General features: G+C 39.8%; 1 protein-coding gene across 1 annotated transcript in view; it reads right to left on the bottom strand.

The window, feature by feature from the left end:
- Positions 1–4,854: 4,854 nt before the first annotated feature.
- LOC121535252 (sickle tail protein homolog) overlaps positions 4,855–16,922 on the bottom strand; it is a 57,025-nt gene continuing 44,957 nt past the window's right edge. The window contains exons 14-20 of the mRNA XM_041842131.2: positions 11,072–11,328; positions 10,599–10,781; positions 10,158–10,277; positions 9,394–9,474; positions 7,571–9,283; positions 6,586–6,723; positions 4,855–5,946 (exon numbers count right to left, since the gene is read on the bottom strand). Coding sequence (XP_041698065.2) covers positions 5,398–5,946; positions 6,586–6,723; positions 7,571–9,283; positions 9,394–9,474; positions 10,158–10,277; positions 10,599–10,781; positions 11,072–11,328 — 3,041 coding nt within the window. The 3' untranslated portion in view covers positions 4,855–5,397. The remainder of the gene's footprint in view (positions 5,947–6,585; positions 6,724–7,570; positions 9,284–9,393; positions 9,475–10,157; positions 10,278–10,598; positions 10,782–11,071; positions 11,329–16,922) is intronic.

Below are 16,922 nucleotides of genomic sequence, written 5' to 3'. Positions count from 1 at the left end.
TCTGAGAATTTCTTTGCTTTCTCACAAATATGCATATTTAGATATTCATGGTACAGTGCCAAAACTCTTATAACGAGGCATTTTACAATCGCAACATAAGAAGCAGAGTTTGTTACGGTTCATGTATTGAACCAAACTACACTAAGCAACATATTTTAAAGATCATATTCTACTGTCATACCAGACTGTTCCAAACTACCAAATTGAACATGGTCTCTACTCTTGATCTTACTTTTAAGACATAATTCCTCAAAGACTTGATTTAATTAATTGTTAATGAAGTATTAAAGTAGTTACTGGTGATAGAAAATTGCTTGCTGTCAGACAAGTGCCTGGAGTTATCTCTTGGCCCCTCTGGTGAGTGAATAGCCTGAGGTGATGCCCTCAAAAACACAATTGAATTAGTACCTCATCCAAGGTCGTGTGCCATATACGCTTTGGGGAGCTGATCATGTTGCCAAACATGTTGAAGTTTGGAAAACTGGAACCAAGTAATTGTTGGTGCATTGTGGATAAAATGTTGGGTTTATAAATATGCTTTGTGTCATATTAGATATCATGTACTGTACACAGTGCTGTTATCTTCTACTGACGTTATATACCTTTCTTTTGAATAACCTTCATTTCCTGTACAGGTATTACTAATAACCTTGATAGGCCTACTGTAGTGGACCCATAGGTAACTATGAACAGGAGATCCTCTTTCTTGAGACCCTTGGGTTTTAAGAAATCTAGCACTGTACAGGGATTCATAGTCATCTTAAAATGAACCCAGCTCTATAATCAAACAAAGGATGTACCAAATCAGTAGTAACAGAAAGATAGGCTACATTTGCCAACCAGAAGTGGGCAAGAGGAGAGATCCATAGTCCATTGCATCAAAAAATAAAGATGTACAGTACCTACAGTATCATGAATAGGTATTAGCTAATATTGAACTAAAATAAACGTATATATGCCAGAGCCTTCCATCAGTTCCACCCTCTTAAAATGTATTGCATAAAGCCACTGTACTTGAACAAAGAGTATATTGTACCCAATTTCATTAATGATTTAAAAATTAAAGCCTGTATGCTTGTGCAAGCACTTCCTGCAATGAAATGTACAATTCAGTAATGAAGCATTGCTTTTTCCCTACACCAGCAGTTCCAAACAATTTTTGTACCATAATGACCCATCTAGAGTCTTTTGAATGTTCTTGTGACCCCCAGAACAAAACACTGACGGGCATTTCCCACTGTACAGCCTGCAACTCAATAATAAAAATACATTTTTGTCACATGCGAATACAACTGTTGTAGACCTTAACGTGAAATGCTTGCTTACCAGCCCTTACCAACGGTGCAGAGTTAAAAAAAACAACATATATAATAATAATAAAATAGTAACACGAGAAATAAATAATAATAAAGTTACTAATGATGCTTTGTTTGCTCTCTGCAGTACTGGCTGCTAAACTTTGGCTGCTAAACTTTGGCTGCTAAACATTGGCTGCTAAACTTTGCTATGATGACCTATCTAAATACCAAAAAAAGCTAGCACTCACGATGCACTTTCATTGATTTAGGGCAACAGAGTTATAAATGAAGACAATAGATTTGAACACATTCCACCCTAATCTATCTTTAGTCAGGACCGTAGATGGTGGCCATAGAGTGTGACCCACCATATGGGAAATATTGCTCTTACCCACAGTGGTCACCAACACTGGTCCTGGGGAGCTACAGGGTGTGTAGACTTCTGTTCCTGCCAAACACCAACACTTTAAACACTTGCTTTTGTTCCACTAATGATCAAGCCATTGATGATTGAAATAAAAGCCTGTACACTCCAGGACCAGGGTTGGTGACGACTCCTCTATGGTGTAATTGTAATTCTTGTTGGTACTGGATATGTTGGCATGTTGATCTGTAGATATTTATTATCCTTACTGGGTTAACATCTTTACTTCACCTCACCTCTCTCATGCTTTGTACTGTTGCCGAAGATCTAACAACATGGCAAATGAATTCACATTTATTTTATTACTTACAGAAAACTACTTGGCTAATTTGGCAAGCATACTGATTGACACCCTCATTACAGTAATTCCAATTAGAAATGCAAATTAGGTAGCCTCATCTTTGATTAACTGACAGAAAGTTCCTTGTTGGTTTGTGGATGTCCTCCTAGACTTGTGCTGTTGATGTGGTGCTACCATAAAGCATTGGGAGAGATCATAATTAACCCTATGATGCTAAAGTGAGTTATTTTTAATTACCAGCCATCCCTCCCTCTGTGTTGCATCTCACAATCTGGACTCTCTTCAACTTTCCTGTGTTAAATATGATGCAGAATGATGATATGCTAATTACCGTAGATGGGCATTGGGATTCATTATGTCTGGAATTTACATTAGCTAATTATCGTTTAATGAAACTAATTACTAATAATTTTACTAATTAAAAGGATGAGATATCTCATTATGTTTTTTTATTCTCTTAGTGACTCCACAATGGACTGTGTGCATATACAGTAAGGACAAATTGTTTAAATGAATGTGTTAATGACATTCACTAACAGATATTATTTGTAATGTCTAAATGTGTTTTCATGTAGTTTTTTTTCTTTGTAATAGCAATATCCTTTCATGACCTTTCATAAGACCTTTTTAGATCTGTTTTAGATCTATTTTATAATTTCATATTTTATTTTGGACTTGAAACAAATGATTGCTTCATAATCTGTTTCAAATGTGTTTGATATAGAAACAAATAGTATTACATTTAGGTATAGTTATTTTATGTAAATTATACAGAACATTTGAAAAATACTGGTACGCAAACCTGAGTTTAGCTGGCTGGCTGCCCTCTTTCCTGTATAATTGCATGTGTATATTGACCTCTGTCGGGCAATAATAGGAAGCGCAAACTGATTTTGCATTATGTCAGTGAACCTACAATATGTCAGTGAAGCTATTGTCATACAATCACACAGATGAATATAACATGAACACATAAAGCATTCAGCAAATCACTAACAGAAAGCCCTTTATTAGTTTCTCAACCTCACAAGCATTGAATTCTACAATACCTTTTTACAACATGGTTTACAGCTTTACAAAATCAGAGTACACTAAATATTTACAGAGATCTGCAAACACAATAGTTCTCTAATATGACAGATAAATATCTAAAATCTCGAAAAGGCATGCATAGTTTGGCAAGTTAACAAAATACTTTCTGAAGACAAAACCCTCTTAAATACATGCACTTGCATGTAAACTTCTGTCACTAATTATGAATGTAAACACCAGTTACTAATATGAATATAAGTCAGTTGCCATCCCAAAGGTACACATTACAATGTCCACACAGTGCATGTATTAGATACATGATCTGTAAAACCAAACACTTTAGCACAAGCATTTTAGTACATCTACTGCCTTAAAAGGCCTCTAAACATTATTTTGCATGTACAGTAGATATCTTGTTAGCTCAAAGGATTTGGCAGTGCATAGGAAGCTTGGGAAATCACCAAGCAATTTGTTCTTCAAAGTTCCACTCGCACAACTCTACACATCTAAGATCATGGCATAAGAGAGATGACATCTGAATGACTGATGCTAGATGAAATAGACTGCATCTATGCCTTCATCCACCATAAAAATGTAAATAAATGATTTGATTTCTTTACATAATAAATTGTTATTTTAGATCAAATCTGTATATTATTAAGTGCCACTCAAATTCGTATAAAATATATATTCAATACCATCAATTAAAATCACAGACTTCTCACATCAATACAAATTTAACCAGATTTCCAGCACCACTAAACTACATTAGCATTAACTCTAGAATGTTTGCACCTTTTTGTGTTGATCATTTGTAAAGCAACGTAGTCATCTTGTGAATATGGTTATCATCATACAACAGGGTCCTTCCACCAATTCGGTGCCTTTTGAGAAGTGTAACTTGGTAAAAGAAAACTTTGATTTCACTTAATTTTTACATTCTGTCATAAAATGCACATGTTCAACTGACTATGTTAAGTGCCTATTAAGTGCCAAAAAAAGTAACAGGGTTGACGATTTCATCTTAAATCAGCCATAAATCCCCTCGTGACAGGGGGAATGGAAGCTTGTTGTGTGCAACAGGGAGTGGCAATTAAATTCAAGCTTCACAAAAACATTGAAATAGCTAAAACATTTCTAGCCTGTCTGTCTATGTGTTATTGCTCGACCCATTCAGTTTTCCACCACTAAACACCAGAAAATTGCCAAAAATAGTAGAAACGTCTCAACTGCTTTTACACTATGATTTGACTGTTACATTTTTATGTCGATTTTTTTTTTTAAGGAATAGTTTCACCATATTAAAACCAGATTTCAGTTAACGTAACAGGTAGACCTTAAAATGTAAATGTTTTGTCATTTAGCAGACGCTCTTATCCAGAGCGACTTACATGAGCAATTAGGGTTAAGTGCCTTGCTCAAAGGCACAGACAGAATTTTCACCTAGTCTGCTCGGGGATTCGAACCAGCGATCTTTCGGTTACTGGCCCATCGTGCTTAACTGCTAAGCTACCTGCCTCCAAAATGAGAGATAGATGTAAATGAATCACTAATCACATTAAATAAATAATAATCTTCAGAAATGACAGTCAAAGCAACAATAACTAGAGCTTTACAATGATGGTGAAATTATGGTGAAATCTTTGGATTAAGTGGGTTGAAATCTTCCTAGAAGTGACACAGGGTTGATGGAGGAACATGTCAAAATGCTGAATTGGCACTTTAGCAAGCCTTTATTCATATTTAAAAAAAACATTGAATTCTCCATGGAGTCTATATTAAAGGGCACTTCATTTAATATAACAGGCTTTTACAATTCAATATTGGTGCACAATTTCTATTTAAAATATCAAAGGGACGCAAAAGGCGCTCTTTTCGCGGAACAACCCAAAAGCTGAGGCAGAAATAAAAAGGTCCCCTTGCTCAAAGGGAGCATTGAATGAAAACCAGCTCAAGCTATTTTCTGTTTTTGTATGTGAACTCAAATTGATCATGATCAAAAACGTATCAAAGTTAGAGAGAAATGAGAGAATGCCCTGCAATTGTATTATGTTGCCATTAAAACAGCATTTCCCTCCACTATACTTTATATACCGTTATGTAACAGGGGTCCATGTGCTGCTAACAGCTTAGCTTCCTCCACTGTCCGACTGCCCCATACTGGGCTCCAACCAGTGATCCTCTGCTTTGCAACACACGTAACCGGCCTCCTTGACAACGTTCCAACGGGTTGAGCCACCTAAAAGGTACAAATTGGATGGCTCCATCCGCGACATTTCAAGCTAGCTGTGGCATGAGTTTACGGTACGTTCTTAACTTTACATATACATATAAAAAGATCATCATATGTCCTTGGACGAAGAAACTGCTGGTATGTGTGTGGTTTTGCTGCTGTGTCCACCTTGCATCTTGTGACCGGTGAAGCTGGGTATATGTGCAATGCGGTGGATACTCCTCGCACCTTGACTCATGGCAGTTGGGGAGAGGAGGGCGGGAGAGGGAGGGGAGGAGGAGGTGGAAGACGTGGATGTGGGGGACAAAGAGGAGGAGTTGGAAGAGGGGGAGGTGGAGGAGGAAGAGGAAGATGAGCAGTAAGAGAAAGGGCTGGGTCGGCCATTTTGGGTTTGTGATGAGAGGGAAAGATTTTGACGTCTGTTATTGAGAGAAGGACTAGGAGGGATGAGACGACTCAGATTAAGAGACGGGATGAAAGACTTGTGTGAGGAGGACGGGGAGGAGGAAGGTGATTTAATAGGGTTAGACACAGAGTTTGAACCGGGCGATGACATATTTTTTCCAGAGCTATGACAAAAGGCTGGGATCTTAGAAGCAGGTAAAGCAAGGAAATAATGGTTACTATCCCCACCAGCTTTCTTAGCACTTCTGTTAGCCTGCGAAACAAAGATGGCGGGAGATATGGAATGTCAAGAAAGGCAAAATAAGGGTTATTATACAAAGATTAATAAGCATCATGTTAGAAAGCAAACAGATGGCACTAAAATACACTAATTATAGATGATTAATAGAAAATATGAAGTCTGGAAATGATCTAATTCTAAAGGGTTAATGATGCCCAGTAATTCACTAATTCAATGCACTAACTCATCACGCACATGCAATGTTTATGACATAAATATCATGCTTCTCAGGGCAAGATAAAGAGGGTTAAAGAATACTTGGACAGCTGACACTGGGTGAGTTTAGTTTGAAAATAGGTTTAGTTTAGTTGATTTAGTTTAAGGTTGGAGATGTTCAAAAAGTGAAGTGAATATATCCTTGCAAATCTTCTATCCTTGCCTCCATCTCCAAGTGAATTACAGTTACATGGTGAGCATATGGAGGTGAAGAAGAGGGTACAGATGGTAACAGTCAAAAGGTCTTGAAGACATAGGAGAACAAGACAGAGAGCGAGTGGATTCAACACACATATCCTATTATTGTAGTTTCCAATGCTTCACGTAAACCTCTCGAAATCATGAAAGTAGTTGCTCCAATACTTCCTAACACAGGCCATCTTATAGTAAAACTACCTGTGGAAACTGCTTCTGATTGGCCTGGAGCTTCTGAGTTTTTCCTCCTGGTTTGTCAGCTGACCCAGCTGGTTGCTGCCAGGACTTTGCAGACACAGAAAGAGACATCCGATTCGAAGAAGGAGAGCCACTTGTATTCTGTAAATATTCAAACAGACAAAAATAAACATAAAAGTAATATATTCAGGACGGATTGTGAAAACACCTAAGAGCCAAAGCAACAACAACCAAAAATACATGTATCCAGAGATAAGATGGCAGTATGCTTCCCCCAAACGGAGGTCCTAGTAGGGGTACCAGCTCCAGGGGGTAGTCTGAGACTGTAATGGGGGATTTTGTGTTCAGCTGTATTCTTTTTTTTATTTTGCACTTACAGTTTCACATGCTGTTTGGACATTATTAGTAAAAGCTAATTAAGTTATTTTACTATCAGTTGAGGATAAATTAGCACCCTTGTAATTGATGGTTAATAACAAAGAAGATTTATTTATGGTGTTGAGGTATGCCAGAGATTTTCTTATAAAGTTATAACGTTATATTGCCGTTGATACAGGCTTTGGGTATATGTAGAGAGCTGGTGAGTCAAGTTAGGGGTCCTAATTTTTTTTAAAAGTTCAGCAACCACTGACCAACCTGCACCAACACTGAGAACAGAGCATGCACAACGGAACCACGACCACAATATAAAGCCAGTCATTTTAAAGCCAGTCACTTTGAACCAGACAAAGTGCACTGTTCAAAGTCCACAATTAGGAGACAAACACACGTCATAGCAACCCAGATCCCAAAGGACAACAATCATGTCAGCTGACACCACAAAGACAGCTTATAAGCAGAGGTAGATCCCAGCTGTACCCCAGCAGCACCTGAAAAACCTGTTAATCTGTTGTGGTTAGAGGGAGAGAAGGGACCCAGCCACCAGCCCAGCCCTCAGAGGGACCCAGCCACCAGTGCAGCGTTAGGGGGAAGGAGCTTTAAGAGAGACCTGTTTCTTGGAGCTGCTTGTGACGGACGGCCTGGGAAGCTGTGGTTTGGACTTCTTACTCTGAGGATGCTTCAGGGACTTCGAGACCTGAGGAGGGGCAGGCCTCTTGGAGGGACTGCCCTCCCTCTCTCGTTTGGGTTTCACAGCGGCTGGAGACTCTTCACAGGAGTCTGTCTTAGGCGCTGTGGGGCTTATATTGTCCACAGTGATCTCCAGCTGTTTAATGGTCTCCTCTAGACTGGTTATGGACTCGTAGGCATTCTTACAGATCTCCTCTGTCCTGCGTTTAGAGTTTGACTGGGTGAGAGTGCTTGGTGATGTGATGTTATTCACAGTGGTGAGGTGACTGGAGTCAGTTTGGTGTATGCTACTGCTGTTGATCTCAAACCTTTCGGTCTCCTTCATGTGTCCGTCCCACTCCTCCTTGTCCTCATAGACCACCACCTGGAGCGTCTTCCTGCCTGTTTTGGTCCCAGTGCGAATCGCTTGGCTGATAGCCGCCAACTTATTTTTGGGGAACTTGAATTTGAACTTATTTTTGGTCTCTGGTTTGCTGCTGTTTGAGGGCTCTGTTTTAGACTGTTCTGGCGATGAGCACTCTGCTGTACTCTTCTGTTGCGCAACCACAGCAGGACTATTATTGTGACGGCTTGCAGTGTTTTCTGTCACTGCTGTCTTGTTTGCCTGATGTAGTTCAGTGTTAGGCTTTACCTGAGGTACACTCTTCTCTGACGCTGCCTCCTCTGCTTCCTCCTTGATGCTCTGCTGGTGCAGCAGCCTATCCAGCTCCTCTTCACACTCAAAGATGGTGGACATACGCTTGTAGGCCGACCGGATGTCCATGGGCTCGTCGAATATGATGATCACAGGCTTCCTGTCGAAGCCACAGTGCTCCTGGCTGATACTGGTGGTGTCGTTCCCCACATTGACGGTCTGAACCTCGGACACGTTGGTACCATTCACTATCTCCTGGTACTCCCCAGCGGACAGAGCCTGCACTCTGTTGCTGGTGATCATCATGAAGGAGATGTTCTCAGGGGGAGGAGGGCCCTCCTCATCTGGGAGGTCAGGGCTCAGGCTGCTGCCCTCCTCTACATACCGTGGTGCTCTTCCTCTGGAGGACCTCAACACTACCTGCGGGCTCTGGCTGTCATCCAGGCCCCTGCTCTCTGGTGGAGGAGACCCTGGATTACCTGAAACCTCCTGGCCTGTACTAGTCACAGACTTGATTACTGGTACTGGTGGTGGTGAAGATGATGGTGGTGGTGGTAGTGATGCTGGTGAATATGGTGGTTGTGATGTTGACAAAGATGATGATGTTATACTGTTAGTAAGATAACAGTCTTGTTGAGAGGCTTCAGATATGTCCTGCTTCTCTGCAGGTATTGGAGGAGACACAGGTTCAACTACCCTCACTTTCTGACTCTGAACAGGATCCTTCCGGACATTCTCATCTACGAGGCTCTCCTTCTCACTATCTTCTCCAACTGCTATCTTCTGTGTATTAGGAGGACAATCTTGGCTTTCCAGCACTGAGTTACATGATACTAGAGGTGACCTGTCTGCTATTAGTAACTCTGGCTGCTGGGAGTCAAATGTATTTGTGTCTGCCACCTGTGAGGGGGACACTGTTCCCTCCCTGCCTTCCGATTGGTCTGTTTTTCCCGATGGAGGCTTCTCATTGGATAACTGTCCTGTGACATAATACATGACCTGGAAAAAAAAATCCGGGAAATAGCTATCAATATCACAAATACACAATATACTGTATATACTGTATTCTGACTGAGGAACATGGGTTATATGGGGGAGTTAAGACTTACCCTGGGACTCTTTGGAACAGTGTCAAATCTGTTTTCATCAGTGTTGAGCACACTTTTCTCTTTACCCTTGTTCTCCTGACTCTGCTAGGACAGTTTAGGGAATAACATCATTGCACAACAGCTCTTTGAGTACAGTTTACACTTCAATTTACAGCCATGGCAGCCAAGAGAGAGACCAGGCATGGCAGCCAAGAAAGCATGCTTAGAGAACTGAGGGAAATAGAGTCAAGCACCATGTGATAAGAGAGATATGCTACAAAATATCAGATGCAGATTCATTCACAGAGCCAGGCAAGAACACTGCACAGTGTGAATGATAAGTCCGCAATCTCAGAGTGGAAGGAAATGGAAATTAATTGAAGATAACATCACATTTGGAAATCAAGAGCAAACATTTTCCAACGCCAAGAGACACCATACACCTTTTATATGAGACATCAGCCAATTCTCTGAAAGGCATTGATAACATGACAGACAGGAAACACCAGAGGAAACACCAAACCTCCGGCCCCCAGGCCATTCCAATACTAATATCCAAGCACTGAGTGGCAGTCAGACCAGTGTTCAGAAGCACATTCAATCAAAAGCAAGCTTTAGATCCAAGCTCAGACCAGATTCAGAGTCTGATTAAGCTGTAAGCACAGACAGGCAGGCCCCAGATCAGATTAGTGTTAGAGGCCAGATAAGCAGTGAGTGCAGGCCTAAGGTCAGACCATGGGCACACCACACAAAGCGGGTTAGTAAAAGGGCACCACATCTGTTACCTTTGGGTCTTTGGGTGAGAGGGAGAGCTCTGGCTCTATCTGTCTGACTTGGGATGCAGTGCTTGTAAGGTCTATGTCACACTTCGTGCTTACATCTCTAAGAGTGCACTTCTGAAACACCTGAAGAGGTCAAAGTGCACTGATTAGATCACAGATTCCAGATCGTATATCATGACAAGGGCTCGGTGGCTGTACAACAAAGACTGAGTTAAATATCACACTAACTGATGTATTTGGCTGGGCATATTCTTGTTCACACAGACAAAACCCATTCTTCCTTTGAACAACAGAGGGCGACATAAACACATTTTCATGAGGTTTTAGTAGTAATGCATGTAAGATAATATCACGTACAATAGTGCTACTGTTTATGTTAAAAGGTTAAAAATGGACAAATGCTTTGTACATATTTGTGGTATTCATCTGACAGTGTTTATTTACCTGTAGTTCCTTCATGAATTGATCCTCCTCCTCATCATCATCATCCTCTTCTTCTTCGTCCTCCTTTTCCTCTGTCTCAGCTGAGGCTGTGGAAACAGGAGTGGTTTGGGGCTTGGGCTTGACCTCTGGGGGCTGTCTGGTGGGTTTGGGACTGGGTTGAGGGACCACCTCCTCTTCATCATCCTGAAGGGGATAGCGACACACTGACTTGGACACCGGAAAACTTGACAGAGCAAAAGTGGCTTGGATAAATTGGCACTGTATCCCCCACTAGGTCATGTGTGCATACACTACTACTACTAATAATAATAAGCCATTTAGCAGACACTTTTATCCAAAGTGACTTACAGTCATGTGTGCATACATCTTACTAAAGACAGCCATTTGACTGGCAGTGTTACAAATATTATGAGGTTATCCTGTCTGGGATTGCTGCTTGACTAGTGATACTGCCGAACAAATGAGTCACACACCTGTGCGGTGGCGGCTTCCTTCCTGGTAGTAAAGATGACTTCTCCAGACCTCCCTGTGGTCAGCCCTGGGCCTGACAGTGAAGGGAAGAACCTCCGTGGTGGGGGTGGTGGAGGAGACTTCCCTGCCTTCTCTGGGCTATTCTTCATCTCCCTCTCCACACTGGGCCTGCGAGGCTTCTCAACCATAGGCCTATGTGGTCGCTCAGGGCTGGCCTGAACAGTCACCTCAGCAGCCACATTAGCTGGCTGAGTGGGTTCTGTCAGATGACGACACACATACACAGACAATGTACAGTACACTGTATGTAGAGCATAAATAATACATACACATCTTTACTAAATGTCAATTAAACCATGTTTTCCACCCCTTACCACCCCGCCTAGCAACACAGGTTGGTTGTCAGTCCACCCCCCCATATCTCTATCTACCCACACCCCACCGCCTACCCCTTATCCCCTAACTGAGGATGCTTTTACATCCACCCTCCCGCCCCCCCTCCCGACGACCAGAGAAAACCCTCCCCATACCACCCCTTCCCTGTGGGCCTGAAAGCAAAGATAGGTACAGTATATATATGGCAGTTTCACTGTATATATTTTGTTTGTATGTATCTGTTGGGGTTTATAGATTGTTTATTTGTATGTGTTGGGCTTTAGCTGAGATTATTCTTTACAGAGTCAAGTATATTTGTCCAGGCCTCAATTGTTCCTTGACTAGAACCATAAATTCTCGCTGTCGATAATTCTAATGTTATGACTTCTAATAGTAACTGTATCCACTGGCGAATTGTGAAAGAGCGGGGTGTTTTCCATCTAAGAGCCAGCATCTTTTTTTGCTGAAGTGCTGCCTGCCAGCAGTAATCATCTGTGATTGATTGAGAGATTCAAGGAGCTATCATCATTAAGTAACATAGTAGATGCAACGCATTGAATATTTACATTCATGCACTTCAAAATTAATTTTGTAACTTTGTCCCAGAAGCATTTAACTGCAGGGCACTCCAACATCAAATGAAGGAATGTTTTAGGGGACACAGTGAACAGTTGGGAGTTGGGGGAAATGTCATCATCAAACTTTTCTTTGGTGTTAAATACAGTCTGTGAACAAACTTAGAATGTATAAATTGATGGTTCAGATTACAGGATGCCAAGGTCATATTTTTCCATATTCTGTTCCAGTTAAAGGGTTATTCAGATTCTCTTAGATCTGTGGACCATACTTTTTTAATGGCTAGCCCAGAATATGAACTTTCCAAATGTTGTTTATATATTATAGAGATCAGTCCTTTTTGGAGCCCAGATCATTTATTTGTAAATCCCATCATTGGATGGTTCGTTGGGTTTTTACCAATTAATTAAAAATTAAAAGCTGAAATGTCTTGAGTTAATACGTTTTCAACTCCTTTGTAATGGCAAGCCTAAATACGTTCAGGTGTAAAAATGTGCTTAACAAGTCACATAATAAGTTGCATGAACTCACTCTGTGTGCACAATAGTGTTTAACATGATTTTTGAATGACTACCTCATCTCTGTACCCTACACACACAATTATATGTAAGGTCCGTCAGTCGAGCAGTGAATTTCAAGCACAGATTCAACCAGAAAGACCAGGGAAGTTTTCCAATGCCTCGCAAAGAAGGGCAGATTGGTAAAAAAAAGCAGACGACCTTTTACCTAGCCGGTGGGGATTCCGGTGGGGTACGCCCACCCAGGTAGTGGCAGTGCTGGCAACACTGGCTGCAGTAACCCATGGGGAGGGGGTCACACTCGGACAATCAGAGAGGGGGTTTATCATTGTGGCCCAGGTGGCACAAAATAATCAAAGGTCTGACCGCATGGAGATGCTTGGGAAAAGGGTTACAACAGGGGATCAGAGTGTTTGTGTCTCAGGTGAAGAGGGTGGATCTGATCTCCATCACCTAGGACTTGACATAGATTAAGTAGATTAATCAAATCTCACATTGTTATCAATTTCTGCTCAATCTGCATGCTTTCTCAATCAGCTTTAACTGTATGTGCACTCGTAGATCAAGTTATTTCTCGAGTTGGGCTCTGGGATATAACAGCCGTTGAGTATCGGATTTTATGGTGGATTGTGGAGGAGGGGGGTTGAGTGTGTTGGAGTATGTGAGTATGTGCGTGTGTGCTTGTCTGGCATCTGTTGTGGGGGGGTGTTGGGGGGGGGGGGTATGGGATGGACCGCGGGAATTATTTGCTAGGATAATAATTGCTTGTCAATGAATTAAATGTAATACAATGGCAATCCTGGTTATATGTTAGAATCCTATGCGTGAACTGCCGACATTATTACGCATATTAATTGATAATGATGGAAAATAGGATATGCATAATTAAAAAAATAATAATAGTTATATAGATATATATAGAGGTGAAAGCATTGGAAATGCTTTTGGCGGTTAACCTGCTTCTGTTTTGTGGGTGGCACTGTGTGCTGTTTTCGATGGATGGGTCCTGGCCTCTCGGGGCCTTAGGGATACGGAGGGACGTGGGTGGGATGCTGATCACTGGGATGACGGCTCAACTTGGGATGGGGAGGGGCTTTAGCGGGGGAATTAGTGGAGAACAATTGAAGGGTTACTCCGTAGCAATGCAAATATCACGGTACAGCTATATGGACACTCAATCATTACGCAATTTTTTATTGGTAAATTTACAAACATATATAATGATAAATAGACTTGAAACTTGTATCTCATTATGGTGTATGGTGAAATAAGTATAGCCAGTTATAATTGTAATGGCTTAGCTGATAATAACAAAAGAAGAACAATATTTACATGGCTCAAAGAGAAGGAATATAATATCTATTGTATACAGGAAACTCATTCAACAATTCGAGATGAAGTAGCGTGGAAAAAAGAATGGGGGAAATATACTTCTCCCATGGGCAAAGAAATTCAAAAGGGGTGATGATATTAATTAATAGTAATTTCGATCCGAATGTGCAAATTGTCCAAATAGATACGCAAGGTAGATGGATTATTTTAAATATGGTATTGGACCATAAACAGATATGGCTCATTAACCTTTACGGACCAAATAATGATGATCCACAATTCTTTGACAATATATATAATAAATTATCAAGCCTGCAAGCAACTCAAGACAATATTATTATGGTGGGGGGATTATAATACTGTTTTAAATAGCTCAATGGACCGAAAAGGAAATCACACCACAAACAATCACCCACATGCTCTTAAGGAAATTGTGAATGTCATGGATACATTAGAACTAGTAGATATATGGAGGCTTAAATATGCTGATCTAGTGAGATATACATGGCGGAGACTGAATCAAGCTAGTCGTCTTGACTTCTTTCTTATCTCATTCTCGTTGGCACCAAAAGTAAAAAAAGTGTTGATAGGGGACAGAATGCGGTCGGACCATCATATAATAGGCATATACATTACTCTGACTGAATTTCCACGTGGGCGAGGATATTGGAAATTTAATCAAAGCCTATTAGATGATAATTTATTTATAATTAGAACAAAGGAATTTATAACTGACTTTTTCCAAGATAACATAGGTACAGCGAATCCCCTTATTGTATGGGACACCTTTAAATGTGCCTTTAGAGGCCATGCAATTCAGTACTCATCTCGAAAACAAAAGCAATTTAGGTCAAAAGAGTTTATACTAAGAAAGGAAATAGAAAGTCTAACAGAACAGATAGATGGCAATAAAAACTGTAACATAGAGGCTCAGAATAAATTAGAGGAAAAACAAAAAGAAATGGAAAAACTTATTCAAGAAAGATCAAGTGTAATATATTATAAAAATAAAGCAAACTGGATGGAATATGGGGAAAAATGCACAAAATTCTTTTTAATCTTCAACATAGGAATGCTACCAAAAAGAACTTAATGAAACTGGTTACAATTGACGGAGTCACCCATAATTCACCTAATGATATTTTGAAGGAAGAAACAAAGTATTTTAAGCATATGTTTTCTTTTCAGTCGCCTCCATCTCCTCTAACTGAAGCTAATTGTAGAGATTTTTTTTCTATTGATAATGTCAAATTAACAGCCACACAGAAAGACTCATGTGAAGGTGAAATTACAGAGGAGGAACTTCTGGATACAATTAAAGACTTTAAGTCCGGGAAAACTCCAGGGTTGGATGGCATACCAATCGAGGTATACCAAACCTTTTTTGATATACTAAGAGGACCGTTATTAGCATGTTTTAACCACTCCTATGTAAATGGTAGATTATCTGACACTCAAGAAGAAGGTCTGATCTCATTATTACTGAAACAGGATACAAGTGGAAAATATAAAGATCCAGTCCATTTACAAAATTGGAGGCCCCTTACACTTCAGTGTTGTGATGCAAAAATCCTAGCAAAATGTATAGCGCATAGAATTAAAAAGGTATTGTCGGATATTATTCATTCTAATCAGACAGGTTTTTTACATGGAAGATACATTGGAGATAATATAAGGCAAGTATTGGAAACAATAGAACACTATGAAAAATATGGGAAACCAGGCCTGCTATTCATAGCAGACTTCGAAAAGGCATTTGATAAAGTTCGACTGGAATTTATATATAAATGCCTGGAGCATTTCAATTTTGGAGAATCTCTTATAAAATGGGTCAAAATCATGTATAGTAACCCTAGGTGTAAAATAGTAAATAATGGCTATTTCTCAGAAAGTTTTAAACTGTCAAGAGGAGTGAAACAAGGTTGTCCACTATCGGCATATCTATTTATTGTGGCCATCGAGATGTTAGCTATTAAAATCAGATCCAATAATAATATCAGAGGATTAGAAATACAGGGCTTAAAAACAAAGGTGTCATTGTACGCAGATGATTCATGTTTTCTTTTAGATCCACAACTAGAATCCCTCCACAGCCTCATAGAGGATCTAGATACATTTTCTAACCTCTCTGGATTAAAACCAAATTATGACAAATGTACTATATTACGTATTGGATCACTAAAAATACAATTTTTACATTACCATGTAGTTTACCAATAAAATGGTCTGATGGTGATGTAGATATACTCGGAATACATATCCCAAAGGAAATAAATGATCTCACTTCAATAAATTTTAATAGAAAGTTAGCAAAAATAGATAAAATCTTACTACCATGGAAAGGAAAATACCTGTCAATTTGTGGAAAAATCACCCTGATTAACTCTTTAGTATTATCCCAGTTTACCTATTTGCTTATGGTCTTGCCTACGCCTAGCAAACAGTTTTTTAAATTATATGAGAAAAAAATATTCAATTTTATTTGAACGGCAAGCCAGACAAAATTAAAAGAGCATATTTATATAATGAATATGAATTCGGAGGACAGAAATTATTAAATATTAAAGCATTAGACCTATCACTAAAATCTTCAGTCATCCAAAAGTTATACTTAAATCCGAACTGGTTCTCAAGCAAATTAGTAAGATTGTCTCACCCACTGTTCAAGAAAGGCCTTTTTCCCTTTATTCAGATTACAACCTCTCACTTTCAGTTATTTGAAAAGGAAATAATCTCCCAAATGTCACTATTTCTAAAACAAGCCATAGAAAGTTGGTTGCAATTTCAATTTAATCCTCCAGAAACGACAGAACAAATAATGCAACAAATATTGTGGTTAAATTCAAATATACTAATTGACAAAAAACCTTTATTTTTTGACAGAATGTTTAAAAAAGGTATAATCTTCGTAAATGATATCATCGGTAGGACTGGTGGAGTTATGTCGCACATGCAGCTAACAAAAACATATGGAAATGTCTGCTCTACCCAGAATTACAACCAAATAATTGCAGCCTTACCGCAAAAGTGGAAGAGGAAAGTTGAAGGGGGA

The sequence above is a fragment of the Coregonus clupeaformis genome, chromosome 21, assembly GCF_020615455.1.
Source record: "Coregonus clupeaformis isolate EN_2021a chromosome 21, ASM2061545v1, whole genome shotgun sequence".
Classification (NCBI taxonomy): Eukaryota; Metazoa; Chordata; class Actinopteri; order Salmoniformes; family Salmonidae; genus Coregonus; species Coregonus clupeaformis.
This window is presented reverse-complemented; position numbering and strand designations above follow the sequence as displayed.